The sequence below is a fragment of the Lycorma delicatula genome, chromosome 8 (assembly GCF_047948215.1).
Source record: "Lycorma delicatula isolate Av1 chromosome 8, ASM4794821v1, whole genome shotgun sequence".
In the NCBI taxonomy this organism is placed as follows: domain Eukaryota; kingdom Metazoa; phylum Arthropoda; class Insecta; order Hemiptera; family Fulgoridae; genus Lycorma; species Lycorma delicatula.
The window spans coordinates 10,146,544-10,167,432 of record NC_134462.1 but is presented as its reverse complement, the minus strand read 5'-3'; the positions used below and the strand labels follow the sequence as shown (position 1 = coordinate 10,167,432).

At 30.8% G+C, this 20,889-nt stretch overlaps 1 protein-coding gene across 1 annotated transcript in view; it reads left to right on the top strand.

The window, feature by feature from the left end:
• SCaMC (Short Calcium-binding Mitochondrial Carrier) overlaps window positions 1-20,889 on the top strand; it is a 200,064-nt gene that overhangs the window by 166,805 nt on the left and 12,370 nt on the right. Inside the window, exons 5-8 of the mRNA XM_075374084.1 lie at window positions 8,091-8,249; window positions 13,003-13,260; window positions 14,583-14,750; window positions 18,355-18,502. Of these exons, the coding sequence (XP_075230199.1) occupies window positions 8,091-8,249; window positions 13,003-13,260; window positions 14,583-14,750; window positions 18,355-18,502 (733 nt within the window). The remainder of the gene's footprint in view (window positions 1-8,090; window positions 8,250-13,002; window positions 13,261-14,582; window positions 14,751-18,354; window positions 18,503-20,889) is intronic.

The following is a 20,889-nucleotide window of genomic DNA, read 5'->3' as shown; positions in this document are numbered from 1 at the left end:
TATTGGTGTATCGGTCACCGAGATAGCTTCTTTAGATCGGCCCGGTCTCGGATCGGTTCCCGCCAAGGGTTTTGCACTATTCTTTATTCGTAAAATTTTTCTTGTTAAAAGCGTGTATAATTTCTTAAATACACATAAAGGATGTGCGTCTTTATTCGCTAGTAAACCTTTTAACGATATCATATTAAAGTCGTGCCTTACGGCTGATAATAAATAAGCCCCTCTGGTGTGCGTTTCGTGTGTAGATTAATAAAATAAGATTGTGTGAGAAGTGTTTTGGTTTTACGGTCGCTTATCGTAACTAATTTCTAATAAGGTTCGAATTTATTTTAATTTAGAAAAATAACTCTGACGTACGATTTATCTGTTAAAAAATAATTTGACGTTTTCGTTTTTGATCTTTTCGCCTAAATATTATAGAATAAACCTACTTTACTCCCATTTAGGCTAAATAAAAATAAAACAGCTGATATATTTGTTACGGTAACTCTGGTTTTCTTATTGTTCGTTTTATTACTGTTGTGTTATTTTAATGACATTAACAATGTTTTATCGGAGCGTTTTCCAAAAAGAAAAAAATGTTTGTTTTGGAAAATCGGGATATAGTATTAAACAGTAAGTTATTATCTTTATTATTTTTAAGAAATGTTTATACGTTTAACTTTAGTATTGCGCTCAAATACCGTTTACAAATGGAAACGGTTTGTGCCTTACTATTTACCATTATCTTAATATTTCTTCTATTTTAATGCTAAAATTACGTGGAAATCTAAAACCAGATGGACCTTTATTTACAATTTAACAGTCATCATTAGTTAACGTTGCGGAAAAAGTATATATAAGAAAACGAGTAAAAGAATGAACGAAAAAAAGAAGAAACAACAGTACGTGAGTACAGATATTTGTATGATATCATAACCTAACTTAAAATAATTTTATTTTCATAGATTTTGGTGAGCAAGGCATTTATTTATCAATAAAAAATAAATGATTTATAAATCTGTTAATATTTATAAACTGTAAAATACAGTAAATAAATAATAAAATATTTATATATTTTTATATGTTTACTGTTTATAAGTAGTAAAAAAAAAAAATTAGAATCACTTAATCGTAAATTTTTTTTTATAACTAGAAGTATTTGCGATTAGGACGTAAACTTCCTTCTGTTTATGTTAACAATAAAAAATAAAAAAAAACTGTAATTATTTATGCTGGCTGGCCCTGCTTGTTTCTAAATATCCCCAGACTGGTTGGACCGATTTGAATGAAATTTTGCCAATGATGTGTTTATATATAATGTGGCATTGATGCCATTTAATTTGCCATTTCATTTTGGTTGCAAGCGAGTGAAAAGAATAATTTAGGGACAATTCTAAGAATAGAATTTTTTTAAACAAGTCGTATCGTCTATTAGCAGGCTTATGTACTTTTTGTTTGTATTGTATCTCATCGGTTTAAATATTGAAAGATTAAAGGCAAAAATTTTAGTCGGTTATCTGTTTTTTTCCGGTTTTCGCTTCATGTTCGATAGAAAGTGGATATTTAAATTCAAAAAAGAAATTAATTTATAAAATAGGCTGTCGAGTAAAAACGTCTTTCACTATTTTCTTGTAAGAAACGAAGATAGGGTTATGATATGAATCATTTCCAGGAGTGAAGTTTAGTTTGAAAATCAATAAGATTAAAAAAAAAAAAAAAAATCAGATAATAAAACTGATAAAACAATGAGGAATTCAATTATTACTGTAGTATTACTGTATTGCACGATTGTTTACGTTGCAAAAGTCGTTATGATTTTTAATTACTAGTGTTCATAATTTCCTTATTGTGTCAATACTGACCTTATCGCTTGAATTTTATTTACAGACTGTTAGTTGTAGTTCTGCCGATCATTGAATTAAGCCCGTTCATTGCTTGTATAACCGTGAAATCATTGTTAAGTACAGTGATAGTAGTTAATATAACAGTTTATGTAACCTACTTATGATCTCCTGATCGTGGATTACAGACTTTACAAGATTTCTCCCAGATATGTGATCTTTTTTTTCGTAATTTATACGTAGTTCAGCACCTTGCTAATTTATGTACCCTGTATTATTTTGTTTATAAAATTGCATATTTTTCTTAATATCAAGTTGGTTTATAAAATGAATTATTTTGTATAACTTAGTTGATAGCTTAGTATAGCTTCGATTGCTTACGATCATACGGTGCTACTAATAGATAAACATGCAGTGAAATGCCAATTGTGTAACTACTGCAAGAACTTTTAAATACGCCTTTGCTATTGTCATTGTATCTTTCCCTTCAATTTTCAGGACATATATTCCACTTGTTACAGAGTTGTTTAATCATTACTACATTAAACATTGCGAAACGGCTTTTTAAAGCGCGATGGTAAATACCGTATTTGCTCAAATCGAAACCGCGCTTTTTGGTCTTCTTTTTAATATTCCAAAATCGATATGGCATAATCACACTTTTTTCTAATAAGAAAAAAGGGACTATTTTAGATTTATTTTAAATCCTCTTAATTTTTTGTTTTGTTTACGATTTAACATTGAATATAAAAACATTCGACACTTTACTCGAATCGAAACCGGGCTTTTTAATCCTCTTTAATATTGAACAAAAATCAAGTGCAGATTATCAAACTTGTTTTAATTCAGAAAAGGTTTATTATAGTTTTTTTTTTCAGCAAGTATTTTTTATTTGCAATTTAACATTAATATTTTTAAAAAAGTTAACAGTTAAAGAAAACATTTTTCCCTAAATAATTAATACATTCTTTTCATTGAAAATACGTAGTATAAATTTATTTTCTTAGTCAGGGAAATTTTTCAGAATGCTATCGGGATCATTGGTGCCAGGAAAGACTTCCAGATTTCAGAATATTGGAAATGCGAATGAAACTCTTCTTTATTTTGATATTTCACGTAATTATATAGCAACTGCAAAGTATGTAAAAGAATGAAAATAGTATATGTAAAACAACCCGTTGGTGGCAGAAATTGAAAACTGTGCTCAAAAATGAAAAATTTTCCCATCGTGTGATAGTGCTGCCCTACAAGTATGGTTGTATAACTTTGAAAATAATGGAAGACTGGGGATAAATGCAGTGTGAAACAGATACAGGAATTCAATAAAACCTAAAAACATGGTTGTAATGGATGCGTTTGAAGGACATGAAAAATAAATTAAAGGAAGAAATGACTTGATAATCCCAGGCGGGTAGCAGAATGGGTTTTTATCACCTGGAGTAAATTTCTAATGAAATAATATCTCGCTTCTTTAAAAAATGTAAACACAAATGTCCTGGATGGAACAGAAGACAACCTAATATGGGGTAATGATGATGCTGACGACACTGCTTTCAGAGTCAGTAGTGATAGTGCTGTTACTTAGTTTTTTGTCAGATTGTGAATATGGAATTATGTAATGTGACTATTATCTAAATTTTATTTTTACTAGTAATTAGTTTATCAAATTATCCTTTTTAGTCCTTTGAAGTAATTCTTTATTATTTTTTCTTGTAAAAGATCTATGCAAATAAATTTTATTTTTTATTCTTATCAATTTTTTATTGTAAAAACCCTTTGAAAATTTATGGTACAATTTAGATTCGAGCATTTTAGTTTGTTTTTCATAGGTTGTTATTATTTTCTTCATTTTATAAATTATTCTAATTTTCTGATTATTACATTTCATTCTTGGGTCTTTGATGATCTTATAGTGAGGTGTAGTTAATTTGACCATCTCTAAAAAATTCTATGTTGTTTGCTATCTTGTATCCCCTCTAATTCAAAAAAAAAATATGTTCTCTTTTTTTGTATTTTTCAAGAACTTAATATTTGCTTACCGACCTTTATTATCAAGCAGGAAAATTAGAACAGTAGATGTGTGATTCTATAAGTAGTATTCCAGATGTGACTGACGTAACATATAACCTGCTATTTTTTCTTCTGCTGAATGTATGATACATGTACAATCATAGACTTTACAGTGCAGTGGGCTAATTCTAGGGAATTTAGCCGACAGATTTATAAATTTATTGTAAAAAACTGAAGAAACTTGAGAGTTCCAAAACAAAGGTGTAGTATATATCATAGTCATATTGGTTTTCTTTATATGTCAATGCACATCCTGACCCTATATATACACCCTTGACGTGATAATCGCCACGCCACCCCCTCTGTACCTAGCCCCTATGGGCTTTACTGGAGGTCATCTTCAGTACCTTGGCAATGACATCTTTCAGTCAAGCCTCAGCCAGGATGCCACCGACGTGAATGCCACAAACAACATTCCCATCAGTGTCCTACTAACTAAAATAAACTACAAACAAAACATATCTAGCCAAGTCTCAAACAAGACAGAATGACATTCTAAGAACGAAGAAACTGAACTCTACCAACCCAAATGGTAAAAATCTGTTTGACTCGCAATGAATCATAAAACGCAACACAAAAACACTAACAAAACAACAATAAAAATTGATAATGTAACATAACTAATGAAAAACAAACAAATCTATAATCAAACAGAAACAAAAACAGCAACAGTTTAACAAACCATAAAACAAAATAACAATAAAATCAAATGTAAAAACAAGAAGGAAAGTCCAAGCGAAACACCACACCCCTTCAGCAATACTTTCTGTGATCAAACATTCGGTCTGGCTTTTCCAATTAACACAGAGATCAAGTGTCGACCGATAATATCAAACCGACAAATGGACGTGTGCATTAAGTCATACCTAGCACATTCATTTAACGCATGATAAGCATCATCCAATAATCCGCATTGCGGACACATACCAGAGTCTGCCAGGCCGAATTTCTGAAGTCTTGTGCTGAAAAGCGCCATGCGTAGAAAGAAATTGCGTTACATACTTTACATAACCTGCAACTCACTCGCAGTACAATCTCTCTTAGGTAATTGGTATATAGCAGAAGGCCACCATAGGTTATTAAATTCCCAGGACATATTCCTCCCAACTGGAAGTTAACACACTCGTCAAACGAAGTATGGCATCAACAGTACCCTTTGCGGGACAAAACCTATACTGATTGTACCTTAGTAAACCACACGAGGTCAACCTCTCATTTATACGAAGGTATAGAACCTTTTCAAAGACTTTACCAATTACCAGCAGTAATGTGAAGGCCCTACATGACTAACTAACAGCGGGATCCTTGTTGCCACCTTTAAACAATAATTTCACAATCCACTTCTTCCAACACCGGGAAGTATCCTCCAAACAAGAATTTATTAAAAACCTATATGATAATTCTCACACTTATCCCCACAAAGCGAACAAGGAGCTCTGCCGTATGCCATCAAAGTCAGGAGCCTTACCTCTATCTAGACTGCATATAGATTGACATATCTCGACTATAGTAATCTCCAAGGAGACTGCACCCCTGCGAAACTGAGCAACCTCTTGCCTCACCTGCTGATGGTATGCAGTCTCACTTACTTCAGTATCATCAGGTAGCAAATCATCAAGTAGTCTGTGCAAAATTTCAGACATGTCTGAAATTACACCGACCCAGGTCGAGAGAGTGGACAGAAGAGCATCCTTTCATTGTTTTTGTCCTAAGACCCAATACACAATCCCCCAGGGATCCTTGTTCCCCTGTTTGTGCACAAAGGAATGCCAGGAATCCCTCTTCTCTGTCTGAACTTTATGAAAATATAAAGATCTAAGATCTCTATATCCACTAACAAGAATGGCTCGCCGTTCCAGATTGTACAGTTACAATGTAGAGCTCTGTGTTAAAATATTTATCCTACTTATGAAGAGAATAAGTAGTCCTCTAGCAATGGACTTTGTTAATAAGAGTTAGCTTATTAAAAAAGCTGGTATCACGGTATGAAAAGTGCTGAATGTAGATTGCAACTATTGGAGAATTATTGTGTCTCAGGAAGAAAATATAAATTTTTCGATAGCCCTTTAAAAATTGTATGTAATTATATATTTACATGATATAATTTATTATATTATAATAAGCTGTAAAATTAAAAGTTAACATTAGAATTTTAATAAAGTGTTTGTAGAAACACTATTGAGAGATTTCCTTATAAAGTTAATATTATGTTTAGCAAAACGTCACAGACTGCATTTTCGGTTATCATAGTTAAAATCACTATGTGGCTGTAGATATTTTTCCAGAAAAAATTCATTTTGTGCATCATAGTATATCATATAAAAAAGAAATAAAATTGCGGAATTAAAATTCATTAACTTCGATTTGTTTATTATTCGGTAGAAGAAAAAAGTCACTATCTTAGTGAATTTTTTAATAACAGTATATTAACAGTTGGCAGCCGTAATACACAACACAGCCGATTATAAAAAGTACTTGAATAAGTTTTTTGTAATAATTTATTATTTAATAGTTTAAGTTTTAGTTAGAAAATAGTATGACAGAATGTCTAACAAAGATTAAGTGTTTTTAAAAATAGTGATGTAACTGATTTGTTATACCTATGCTTGTTGATGAAAATGACATATTTTTTCTGATGTCATTCGATAAAGTATTAACCTTTTTTGGTATCATAAAAAGTTAACCTTTTTTTGTGGAATTAACTTCATGAAAGAAGGGGAAGCTTGGAAATTTTGCTTACACTAAAATTGATATCTATGTTACATAAATTTTTATGTTTTCTGACTCGTGCGGTGGCCAAAACATAAACAGAAATCTGGCCGCTGCATTACTGTATGCCGATCGACAAACAAAACCTTCAGTTATTAAAAAAAAAATTGGGAAATCTGGTCATATTTTCATGGAATACAATTCAAGCTTTCTGGCATAGAGCATGAAAGTATAAATAAGAATGCATTTGCGACAGGAGGTTAGGTTGACATCTGCAAGAATGTTTGACATTCACATTCACTGCTAAAAAAAAGGGTAGAACTCCTTCCTTACTTTGAATTGCAGCTGAAATTTTTTAACTTTTACAATTTTCAGGCATTGTGATAAACTAATTTAAAAAGTTAATGAAAAATAAGGAAGGAGAAACTATTAGTTTTCTGAAAGAATCTCCAAACTGCATATTTTACGAAAACATGATACGATCACACTAATCCATATAAAGAAATATTTATTAGCAAAACTCAAGGTAGACCCAGAAAAAATATTAAGTAGACACAAGCTTACAAATCATCACTTGTTAAAGTTACATTCAAAAGAAATAATTTCACTCTTGCTTACAGGTAAACACAAAAGTACAAGTACTAGAGCCACACTAATATTTGGATGATGAAGAGCAAGATAGATCGAATGAGTGTAATGAATAATTTTTGTTTATGCAATTAACTGCTAGTGTTTTAACTTTATACTTAAGTAAAAAAAAAATATTATGAGACATTAGTAGATAACTTTTTGATATTTTTTTTATGAATAAGTACATTAAACTAAAGTAAGTAATGATGTAAAGGGTATATTTTTATGAATTTTTAACCTATTTACATTTTTGTAGTAGTTCTTTAAAAGTAGTCAGGTTTTGTTGTGCAGTAATTTTTAAATAAAAAAGTAAGGTAGGAAATTGCATCGGTTATATTTCTCTATTTCACTGATAATCTTTATCAAAAGTAAGTATGAGTGAAAAAATACTATTACTGAAACATTTTCTGTTATAAATTGGATGGTTAACTTTACATCAAATATTATCACAAGCTAGCTACTGATATTGAAGTTAGTTTTCCAGGAAAAAGTCACTAAATGATGTTTTAAAAATATTTTTTGTGATAAGAAGTTATTTATTTATCCTACATTATTATGAAAACTACTCTAGATCAAAATTAAAGTAAATGTGAATTTATTTATTAAAATAAATTAAATTAATGTGATTTATGGTGAATCTTAAAGTCAAAATATTTCTGAAAATTGCTTTTGCTAGTTAGAAATGCTGAATACCGATGGTATAAAACATTTTAATTCATTTTCTGATATTTTACACATAACATTGCTGCTATAAAATTAACATGAACATATACATAAATAACATAAATATTTTATAGTATATATTTCTTTTATTTTGTATTTTCATGAGACTCTACATAACTTAATTTGTAATTTCAGTATCTTGACATCGGTGAGGACATGAATGTCCCTGACGATTTCACACAAAAAGAAATGATAACGGGGATGTGGTGGCGCCATTTAGTTGCAGGCGGTGTTGCAGGTGCTGTTTCACGTACGTGTACAGCACCATTAGATAGGATTAAAATACATTTACAAGTAAGTTTTTTTTATTTACTGCATTTTTTAAATAGTATTTTGCAAAAAACAATGTTTTCATATGTTTTCGAAAAAGATAAACTTGAAAATGCATCTTAATATTGTGAATACGATGACATAATAGTTTATTGCAGTTAAAACAGTGTTTTGTGGTTTACTTTACAGTTTTCTTTTTTTTAATAAAAAACATAATTTCCATACTGCATGCTGATGCCAACGCAGCACTGTTAACATAACATATTTTTTTCTATTCATTATATCTACACAAAACTTGTTTATTTCATTAATTTCAGATTTTTTTCTAAACTTCATATTGATTTGATATAAATACAGCATTCTGCATTTCGCCCAGTTTTTACTCATGAAATTGCATGACATTAATTTATCTTGAATTAGGTTTCAACTTACTGTGTTTCAGAACTGGAATTGTATTTTTCAGAATTTTCTTTTTTCCATGAAATACTAGGAAATGATCATCTTAATTTCCTAGTATTTTAGTATTTCTCTAATTGATGATAGTTGTTACTCTTCAAAATGGATTTTAACTAGTTTATTCAGAATAAGTGCATGCTTTTGTGAAGTTTGCATTCACCAATTTATTTGTTCTTAAAATGATTTATCATAATTATCAAATTCATTTAAATGATTTATTTTTTTCTTTTAAATACTAAATTAATGTAATTTAATTATACTGTTCGTATATACATCTATTAAAAATATTTCCGGATTTTATTTTATTTTTAGGCTATTTGTTAACACAGTTTTATAATTTAACTTTTAAAAAATTATTTTATTCTTGATTAATTTAATTTTTACTCCTTTTTAACTCCAAGGACTCACCAAGAAGTTCTTAGTGAAGGTGTCACTAAAAGATGAATTGTCAATCCCTTTATATATAAAGGGAATTTTCCTGAGTTTTCATACTTCAGCCTTTTATTATTTGTAACAATAAACTTTTTTTTTCTATCATAACTAGAGAAATACTTAACTTAAGTCTTAATGCTTATGCATTTGATATTTGATAATGCAGTATGATATCGCTTTCCAACTGAATGAAATCCAAATCAGTTTCAATATGAGATTCTAATGCAGTTATAGTTTTATTGATATCTTCACTTTTATTGCACTTTTAGGTTTTAGTTTATTCTGGTTTCATGGTTTTACTTTATTATAAGTTTCCTCAGACACATTTTCACTTGTAGACTTTATAATATTTATTAGAGAACTTGATAATATGACCAGTACAAAATTTTCTTTAATTTTGATTTTATCTTGTAGTGGAATAATACTTTCCTTTAACTATGCATTAAGATCCTTTAATATAGTATTTTTATCACTTAATTCAGAATTAATTCATATTCAGTTTCCTTGATAAATTCATTAGCTTCAGTTTCAAAGTATTTCTAAATTATTGTACAAAAGTAACCTTTAATAATGAAAAGGTAAATAACTTTACCACATCTGTAATCAGAGTTTAAATGACATTCGATTTTGCAATACCCTCCATACTGTAACCTTTGGAATATTCAATTCTAAGCTGGCGAGTCCTGTTGATTTACCTGGACTGTGAATGAATGTCTGCTGCACTTGTTAGATATCCACTTCAGAAGCTGAAGGTATACCCTGACCTGGCATTCTGTGTGATACACATCCTGTTTCAATGAAAAAATAGTATCATGCAATAACAGACTGTCTTTGAGGTGGTTGCTTATTATATTTAGTCATGAATTGTCTCCGAATGGTGATAATAGCAGATTTGAATTCATGAAACCATAAACAACACTGAGCATACTCTGCACCGGTATATGACTCCATGATGACTGATGGAATTACTCATTTGTGTGTGCCACCTAATGAGAACATTGGGAACTTATTGTGTTTGGCAGGAATGAAACTTGAAGATATACTGTCTGTATTCAATGTTGTCAAACATTTCAGTAAGTTATTTAATTTTTCAAAATTAGAGGTTACTTTTGTATAACTAATTTAGAAATAACTATAGTATATTATACATATATTTTCATGTATATTTTTTCTAATAAAATCACTTATGTAGACACATTTTTACATAGAATATAAATAACTATACTGGAAATTTGATTATTGTGGCATGTAAAAAAATGTTGGGAGGCATTGCTTTTCCTGGCAGACTCCTTGCCATCATAAATACTAAGTATAAATTTATATATAAAAACTAGTAAAATAATGTACAAGAAAAAATATTTACAACAACAAATGCAAAATCACAAAAAGGCCATACAAAAATAAAAAAGGAAATCCACATAACCCTGATGAGTCACATTTTTATGTTCCAAGGGCAAAGGGTTCCTATATTAGAAAAGCATCAGATGAAAATACATCACCGGCTTATATTCAACAATCAGTTACATCCCCAGAAAAAAATGTTTTGGGGTTTCACATTTGATGGTCCTTGTTCATTACTTTGAAGATTCTGAAGGAAAGGGTTGTGACAACTTCAAAACAAATGTCCACAAGACTGTGGAGTGTTCCAACAAGATTTTGCATGGAATACTGCCCAAAAAAGTGGAAAAGGTTTTTAAAAGAATGAAACAAAGTGCTCACATGACCAAATAAAACTCGTATTTAAAACCCAATTTGAAAATCTTAGGCAAACATCTTAGTCTTGATCATTTAATGCCTCTCAAAAATGACAAAAATTTATCTCATTGATATTCACAAATATCCTCTACATATTCACAAACTGTGTACAGGTATGATTTTTTTTCTAAATAGTTATTTTTTATTAAAACCCATCTGTGTTCAGATTAATTTGCACGTTATTGTAACTGGGTAGGCATATACTGCCAACCCATATTTTAACAATATGCTGACTATTTTTAAACATTGTATTTCATATCTGAAATTGCATAATTTTTTTAATTAAAATTGTTTCAAAAAAATAGTTATCCCCACAAATTTACATCGATCTTCTAAAATTCTGCAATTTACAAATTTTAACACTGTTTATAAGAAGTAGTATTAAGTTCAAAATTAAAAAAAAAAACTGTTCTGATATATCTAGTTGATATATCAACAGAATTTTTTATCACATAATTTATCACTAAAATTTACCGTTTGAGAAATACCCCTAAGCTAACATGTATGCTATGAGTAGCATGTTTAGATATTGCTTTTTCCTCCACCTTTGGTTACTTGTTTTGTTTGTAATTAGAAGTTTTTTCAAAGAATTTATCTGCACCCGTACTATCAGCACCTCGCTGTTGTCTAGCTCCTTAGTTGGCAGGAGAGACACATACCTCTCCTAGAAAAAGATTTTAAAGGAATATATAAATTCAGCACTATGCGGCCAAATATTTGCTGCAATGAAATTTGCTGATAACAGCAGTACTTGTTTCTTTTGGGTTTTTGCTCATTACCCCAACATTAGAATGGCATTTTTTCTTTAACACGTTCTTGTTCAAACTGGAAATGTTACGTTTTATATCTGGTGGAATATTTTTTGATTCATACGCAGTGTACCAGATATGAAGTGGACTTATTTTAAATAAATTTATATTAATATCAAATATTTGATAATTAAATAATTTGACAGCTGTAAATGCCAATCCTTTTTCTTGAATTTGTTTTTCAGACCCTTTGACACTTTTATATACAAAAAACTTTAAACGGTATTGTGATAAAGTGTCACATATTCAAAGTTATATATCAAACCTGTGGTGTTTTTTTGAACTGTGTTTGAGCAGTTTATTGTGGTTTTTAGTCCCAACCTTGCTGTCAATAGAATACTGGTCTGGAGTAAAATAAAGTTTTAAGTGATTCATGTGTTCTCCAAGAGGCTGGAACCATGCGCATGGATTGTAGTTTACTTGCCTTGTAGCACGTATGCTAGCTGTATCAATCGTGTTAAAGAACAGTAACGGCTTGAAACAGATTCCTAGAAAACATATGTGCAAACCAGAGTATGTACTGGCTACTGCCTGGTTCACCAGTAACTAAAATTTGTGGGCTTTCTAAAACTGTTTTTATAAAACTAAAAATAGACAGTATTACTGCATTTTGAATTAGATGTTTGAAAAACATTTCCTAGTGGCCTGTTTTCAGGAGTTGATGCTTTTAAAGAAAAACAAAAAAAAAACTGGAATATTTTAAACCTGAATCCAACCAAAATCCAATAAAAAACTACTCATAATAAACAAAAATCACAACACACAAAACGACCTAAATAATCCAGAATGAATGTATTTATATATTTTTTTTTGTAAAATAAATAATTACTTTATTCAAATATATAAAAAACAATACCCAATATACATGGATGAATAAAGTAAGCAGCTCCCTTATAGGCTGCTGTGTAACATGATTATTCATCATTTTAATTACTTTATTTGAATAAATTAAATCATTTGTTTACTTTTTTTACACCTGGAAGTTTATTAGAACAGTTCGAATCAAAAGGTGATTCATTCTAAGATGATTGTTTATAGAATTTGGAAATGGATAGTAAATTCAGTAGATTATACTAACTGCCAAATTGTGGGATCACTAAATATACAATATCCTGTGAAGATAAATTGCATTACATTAATGAAGTTATGAAGTGTGATCAAAATCATTTAATTGTTTCAGGTTATTGTGAGTTTTTATATCTAATTTTATTGCTAATCTATTTTACTATGCTTATATTTTATGAATTTACTCTTTTGTTTTTTGGTTTCAAAAAACTATTGGTTGTAATTTAGTATGATTAAGAAATTGCTTTTCTTATTTTTAGGTTCACGGAAGAAATGGTAAAAGTATATTAGGGATTTGCAGAGATATGATACAAGAAGGGGGTATCAGAAGCCTTTGGCGTGGCAATGGCATCAACGTCCTTAAAATAGCTCCTGAATCGGCAATCAAATTTATGACATACGAGCAAGCTAAACAACATATTAGCAATGTAAATAATGCTGAACCTAATATTGGTGAAAGATTCGTCGCCGGTTCTTTTGCCGGAGCAGTTAGTCAATCTGTAATCTATCCATTAGAAGTAAGTTTATTTATTATAAAATCAACTGAATTTATATAGAATTTGACCAGTAGAAATTTATTTAGAGTTGTTTGTGTGAAAGACCAGTAGTAGTCCAGTGTTTCGATTGTTTTTTGCTCAGAATTAATTTGGTCAGTAATTAGGGAATAGCTCAAAGAACAAAGGTTATATAGTGCTGATGTGTGCTTTAACCCTAGTGCGGTGAGGGGGGGTGAACCACCCCTTGGCGGGGGGTGGTAATTATTAAATTCAAAATAACTGCAGAAATCGATGGATGAATAAATTCTAAGCAAAAAATGTTCTATAAAATTTTTTTGTAGAGTCAATACTTTTTGAGTTATTTGTGATGAAAATGTTATCATGACCCAGATAGTACTGCCGTTACCTGAACTCTGATCCAGTAGCAATTTCAGAAAAGCTGTTTGACTTCAGAGCTGTTGTGATATTATTTAAATTAATAAATATTGCTTTATATACTTTTTGAAGGATTTTTCTGTTTATGCTTCCCCCTATTTTTTCTGTTTAAAAACATTGTAACATATTTCTAGTTACTGAAGTTTCTTAGAGAAGATCTATCATAAGTGTAATTTTAAGCCGTTATCTATCTATAGATAACCAGAAATTTTCTTAATAAATGATTCAAAATAGGTAAAGTGAGAATAGGTTATACAGCAAGAAAAAACTGATGAATTTCGTTATAATTTTATGCCATATCCTTTTACTCTGATCTCTATTTTTTTTTTTTTATAAAATGTAATAATGGCTACCATCTTATTCAGTCATGTTTAATCATGAGATTCATACTATATTTTGCATACTTTCCTGTTTACATTTACATTAAATGCAGTTTAAATTGCATTATATGCCGTGTAAAGTTTTTAATATTAGTTTTTAAAAAATGTTTTTCCTCTACTTTCTGTTTTGAAATATATACAAGAGCTTTTTTGTATACGTAATTAAAAGAATAATTTTTTAGATAGTTCAAATTTGGACCAGTACAATATATTAAGTTATGTAATATAAAACAGCAATTGTAAAATAATTTATAAGAGAAAGACAGTTTGGAAGAGCGATTCTATTTCTAGATTTGAAATTACTGTTTGTAAAGTAATATCAATAATTATTTAATTTCCTTTGTTAGGTAGGTGTGTTTTTAATTATGTATATCCCATTAATGTTTAATAAAAATTTCTTCACTTTTCCTTAGTTATTTACATTAGTAATGATTAATTATCCATGTTTGTAAATGTTAGTATTTTGAACTACAGTAAATTATTATAAATTAATTGAATTTGTTCTTAATTTTCAATTATTGTTCTTAGGTATTGAAAACTCGATTAGCTTTGGGTAAAACCAATGAATTTCGAGGAATAGTTGATGCAGCAAAAAAATTTTACATAAATGAAGGTATAATTTGTTTTTACCGAGGATATGTTCCAAACTTGCTTGGTATTGTACCATATGCAGGAATAGATCTCGCTGTATATGAGGTAATTTTTCAGTTTTTATATCTTTATTATTTATATGACTAACAGATCTCACTTACAACATTGAGTCATGATGTTTTACTGCACTTAAGGGCTACATAATTTTAAAAGATACTATCAGGTTACACTCACACACAGAGAGAGAGAGAGAGATTGATTGAGAGAGAGAAAGAGTATTTCTATCCAAAAAGTTCAGGGAAGAATGGCATTTTAAAATATGCTTAACTGTCCAGGTAATTCATCCATTATTATTAAAAGTATACGATGACAGTTATTGATTATCAGCCTGTTGATACCTAATGCATTGTTTTCTGACTTTATTTATAAGTGATAAATTTTTTAATACCTGTCTTAGTTAATTCATCTTATAACTTCATATTAATCACAGTTACAGTCTGTTTTCTGTAATCACACTTAATAAAATTTAGTTTGTTTTTTTATTTTTATCTATCCTGTTCAAATTTTGTGAAAATTTGTGTAAAAATTACATACATCTTAATAGTGCAACTTGTGATGTAGCATTTTCTTAAATAAGGCTTTCAGACAATGACCATGATTGTTCATCGTTCAGAAAAAAGGTTAACAAAATTATTTGGTGCCAAGTGGTGATGGGGGCGCTTCTTTTCGAGTTATTGCCTCATGGAAACCGTGCAGAAATGAAAAATCATTATTTCTTATAAACTTTTCTAGTTGTCAATGTCCTTTTATGTGAAATTTTATAAACATTTTTAATGCTTCAATAATGTGATCTATCTGTTATCTGATGACAAATCTGTAGTCATGGTCATAAAAAGGAACCTTATGGCAGTAGAAATTCTTTTATTACTGAAGTAAATAAATCTGAGGTTAATAACAATAAAAAGAGATTAGGTAAGAATAAGATTGGATACTTTATAATGGTTGCGCTGATCATATTGTAAACAATGAAACCTTTTTTGATGAATATACATTTTTGGAAAAACCATTCAATGTAAAATTAGGAGATGGTTGTATGTTAATTACCACTAAAATAGGCATAATTATTTAAATATTTAGGCAAAAATGAGTTATTAATTGGTGTACCAAAAGAAATAAAATCAGAATATATGAAATGCGCAATATATATAAAAACTGAAATGCTTAATTTACCTTTTGAAAATGTAACAGTAGGCAATTATGGTGAAAGGTATTATTATGTTAAATAATACGTATTTAAGATATAACTATTTATACTTATTTAAGATACTCTTATTTAATAAGATATCAATATTAAATATTAAAGCCTGAAGTTTAATTGTTTCATAGATTGTCAGTAGTTAAATTTTATCAGCAAAAAAATCTAATATTTGGTAATGGTAAGTGCAATTGTATGTCCAGTTTGTTAGGAAGAAGGATATATGTATGATTCTCCATATCCATCAGTTTAAATGGCATAGCAGATTATGGATATGGCTAAGGGTGTTTGTTTGGTGAAGCGAAGTTAATAATATTTTTGGCTAGAAGTAATAAAAACAGCAGCTTACTTGAAAAATAGAACTCTAGCTAACACTGTTGAACATAAAAGACCTTAGGAAATATTTTTTTGGGGAAAAACCTTAGTATCAACGTTTTAAAGTTGTACAGAAGTCAATTAAAAAAACCAGATCAATTAAAAAAATCCAGTGGTATGAAAGCAAAATTAGGAATATTGTTAGGATATACAGAAATAGGCTATCAAATTCTAGTAAATAAGAAAAAACTCGAAAGATATGTAGACTATATAATGTCTTTAACTTGCACTTGTTGTATTCTTTTTACAATTGTTGGCGATAAAAACAAATGAAACCAAAATAAAAAATCAGATCCAGGCAGTGAGTCTTAATAAAATAAAATATAGATGGTAGAATATAGAGATTAGAATCTAGATGATCAGGTAGAGTAAGAAAGCCAGCTACTAGATATGTAATCAGTTGACTGGGAGTCGTGGCGGCTCCTGTAATCCAGCTACTTGGAGGTCGGGTATTGTGGACGAGTATGAATTGTGGTTGCTTTATTGTACGTTTCTTGTTGTTGAATATTATCCGCATTATGTTCTCCTAATCAGCAATCGACTTTGTTGTTTACTTATGTACATTACTATATTATAATATTCCTCTGATGTAAACCTAAAAAAGTGCTTCCGAGTTCTAATTTAAATAAATAGTACTGTACAAAACATACATCAAGGAGGCATGTCGAATACATAAAGGAAATAAAATACAAATTTAAAGAGGCATGTATGTTGAGTATGTAATAAATTGATCATATGTAATATTTAATAAATTTGTTTATTTATTGGCAACACTGTGGATGAGAAAAAGATAAATAATTTCACTCTTAATAAAATAGTCAAATGGTACACATCAACAACGGACTATTAATTATTATAATCTTATATAACTTTTTTAATGTTTGTGATTATTCTAATTAAGCATATATAATCTAATTTAATCGTTATATTAACAGTTGATATATTTAGAAATTCAGTGAAATATCAGTAACTGTATTATCTATTGTAATTGACTAAATATTTTAATGTTTGTGATTATTTTAATAGAGTAATTTTATTCAATTTAATTTTAACTCTTATAACAGTTTTCATGTTGAGAGATTCAATGGAAACTATACATTTTATAAGTAAGAGTACATAGCAGTTATTGATACTGATTGTCCAAATATTTTTATCTGAAGAGGACAAGGATGGAAATTTTTAAAAACTATTTTGAGTAGAAAATACTATCATAAAGATATAAAAATGTAAAAGTACAGAAATGCTTGTGTACTTACCTGCTCTGCAATATATGAAACATGTTGTCTGGTCTGATTATGCATGCTTAGTGACATTTTTATTGGTAGAAATTTTGCAGAATAGCTAGTTGACAATTGTAACAGAATATTGAAGCCAGTGTGATGAATAGTCAGTACAGGATAGTTGCCATAAAGAACTTGTCCTATGTCAATTGAGTTTTAAGGCACATAACGTTAATACAGGGATACTTGTTGGCATCTGGGTAATGTTCCAATATATCCTTCATTATTGTTGCATTAATTACTTAATTTTGTACATTATGCAAAATTGAATCAAAAGTTAAACTACCACATGAAATTGATATTTTAATTAATGCTGATATTACAATTTTGTCCTAATTTTAGTATAGTTTTTAGTTGCTGATTTTAAGTCCTTTACACACTTTTTAGTACAGTTATTCAAAGCTTAATAATATTTATTAGTTACTGTTAGTTTTACTGCAACTATTTTAATTTGATTCTAAATGCTTATTTGCATTAGGAAATATGGGTATTCACATGAAAAAGGTAAGAGAGACTATAACATTTCAAAGAGTAGCATCCTGGAAAATTAAATGGTGTGAAATAACAAAATGTCATTGGCTGAATCTACATTAACAGTTTTATTAAATTAGTTCTCATACATTGCTTTAGTTAACACTGGTTTGCAGTTTACGGTTGACATTTTTAATGGTCAAAGACTCATACAATCTATTAGTACAGCTATAGATCAGCTGTTGATCATAGATTAATTATAGGTCACTTTTTTTTATTTCTGAATTTATTATATTTATATATATTTATTTTATTCTTTTGTTTATAGACATTAAAAAAGTGTTACCTAGATAGATATGGTGGTGAAACTCCAAGCACTTGGCTTCTACTTGGCTGTGGGGCTGCATCTAGCACCTGTGGTCAAGTTTGTGGCTACCCCTTGGCCTTGGTGCGAACTAGAATGCAAGCACAAAGAGGTAACTAAAGTAGTATATTAGTAAAAATAAATAAATAATCTGAAAAAACTTATTAATAAGCTACATAGACACTGATTTGTAGTACTCCCCACCCATACTGAATGCCCCAGATTCTGTGAAGTAAATTTTCAGTGTTTTATATATATAATCTCTATTTGTTATTTTTACAAATGCTTGTTGGGTTTGTTGTTAAAGTATGCCCGTACTTTATTATTTGGCCAATTTATTATTAAAAAGATAGAATGCTGAAATATATTAGGTTTAAGACAAACGAAAAATTATATAATGAAAAGTCAACTAGCAACAAAAATATTGTGAAAATTATTTACTACTAAGATTGGAATGGAACCATGTTAAATTATCAGTTTCCAAGACGTATAATTTACAGAAGATAAGACTACAGAATAGCAGTATTTCAGACTTTCATTTAGAAGGTTGTGGGTTGAAATCCTGATCAGGTTTGGGATATTTTATATACTAAATTCCCATTCATCTGCTATGCCTATGCACAAGCATCAACCTCTTCTAGTGAATTTTCATGCATATGTTTAAAGACAATGATAATTTTATACTATAATAATAATTTATACAATTGTAATAATTTTATACAATATAATTTTTTTTATATACTCAACACTTTGCTTGTCATAAGAGAGCTGCTTGGCAGAATTTACTTGGGGCACCTTATCTGTGGTTGCTTTCCAACTTCTTGGAAGGTGGCTTTGGTGAGGGTGCTCTTAAAATCAGGAAAGGATTAGAGTGAGGTCGACAGTTATCGGCCCTTCAGCCTCTTGCCAGTTATTGGCAATCTGCTTAAAAGGCTGGTTGTGGACGGCTCTGGGAATGGATCGATATGAACTGTCTTCTAAATCAAGGCCAGTATGGCTTCATGAAAGGGGTTGGCACCGAGGATTGTTTCTTAAATGCTTCTGCCGAGGTGGAAAGTGCCGACTGTAAATATGTTTTGGCAATTTTTATAGACATAGAGGCAGCATTTCCTTCCTTGTGGAGTTCTTCCTCAATGAGTTGGAATGCCACAATGTTCCCATAACTCTGCAGGCCATAGTGCGTGACTATTTATCTAACCATGCAACTCTGTTTAAGAGATGTGCTCCTGGCTGTGGAAAAGTCTGTCACCAGAGGAAGCTCGCAGGGTTTCGTTCTTGGTCCGCTGCTGTGGAACCTGGTATTTGACAGATTTCTGGGATTGACATTCCCAGAAGGAGTCATGCATGGCCCAGGCTTTCGCCAATGACTGTCTTCTGTTAGTTTGTAGTAATTCACGACCGAAACTGGAAGACCGGGTGCAGGCAGCTTTGTCGACCGTGGAGGGCTGGATGGACATGCAAAATTTTAAGATTTCTGTGCCCAAGATGAAGTATATGCTTCTCAAGGGTGCAGACAAATTATTGTACAGTCATAATCCCCACCTTAAGTATAAAGGCTGTGTGATCAGCCGAGGTAAAGGTTCATAAGTACCTAGGTGTTTTGTTTGATGAGAAGTTGCTGTTTAGCAACCATGATAGGCAAGTAGCAGCAGACGTCGTTTCTGTGATGCACAAGCTTAGGAGGATTGATTATGGGCTGTCATTTGTACATTTTGAATCGAGGTGTCTTCAAGAGTATATGGCCTCTTATGCTGTGTCTGTTTGGGTGCATAGGTTGGACATTAATAGAGCACTTATTCAGAATTTTAGGAGTGCCCAGCTCCTTAAATTGAGAGGTGTTTTTAAAACAATCTCTCTTACAAGGCGACCACTGTAATGGGAAAGGCTCTCCCAATCGATGTAGTGGTGAAAGTTTGGGTGGCCGTGTGAAGTTGCGAAGAGGCAGGGAGGCTGAGGTATTTGGGATGTGGTTTTGAGCCAGGCCTGTACCAGAGTAGAATGGTGATCACAATGCAATGGTTCTAAATTTTGTTCCCACCTCCCACCTGCAGAGGAGGCTTTACAGCTTCACGATGGATGCATGGCAGCAAGAATGGCACACCACGACTAAGGGAAGGTCCTTGTATAGATTTATACAGGACTTGGGGATATGGTACGCCTCTCCTTTGTTTTTAAGGGCAACGTGCCCAGGTGCTCTCCAACCACCCGAACTTGAACCAATATTTGTTTTGGTTCCGTCTGGCAGCTGTTGAGCTGTGCGTCTGCAGGAAGGTACAGTCAAACGGAAGATATGATATTCGACTGCCCAGCTCTTGGGGGGAGGGGGCAGAACTCAGGCCACCTTGGAACGTGTCAAGGGGAAAACTGGCCACTCATAAGCGGCGAGTCAATGTGGCATAAGCTGCATTGTCGGAATGTCGGAACGTGTGGGTGTTTCTTGATGCCGTTTTTTGTCCAACCGGCATCAGTAGTTTATTTAGGGAAAGAATCCTACCTCAC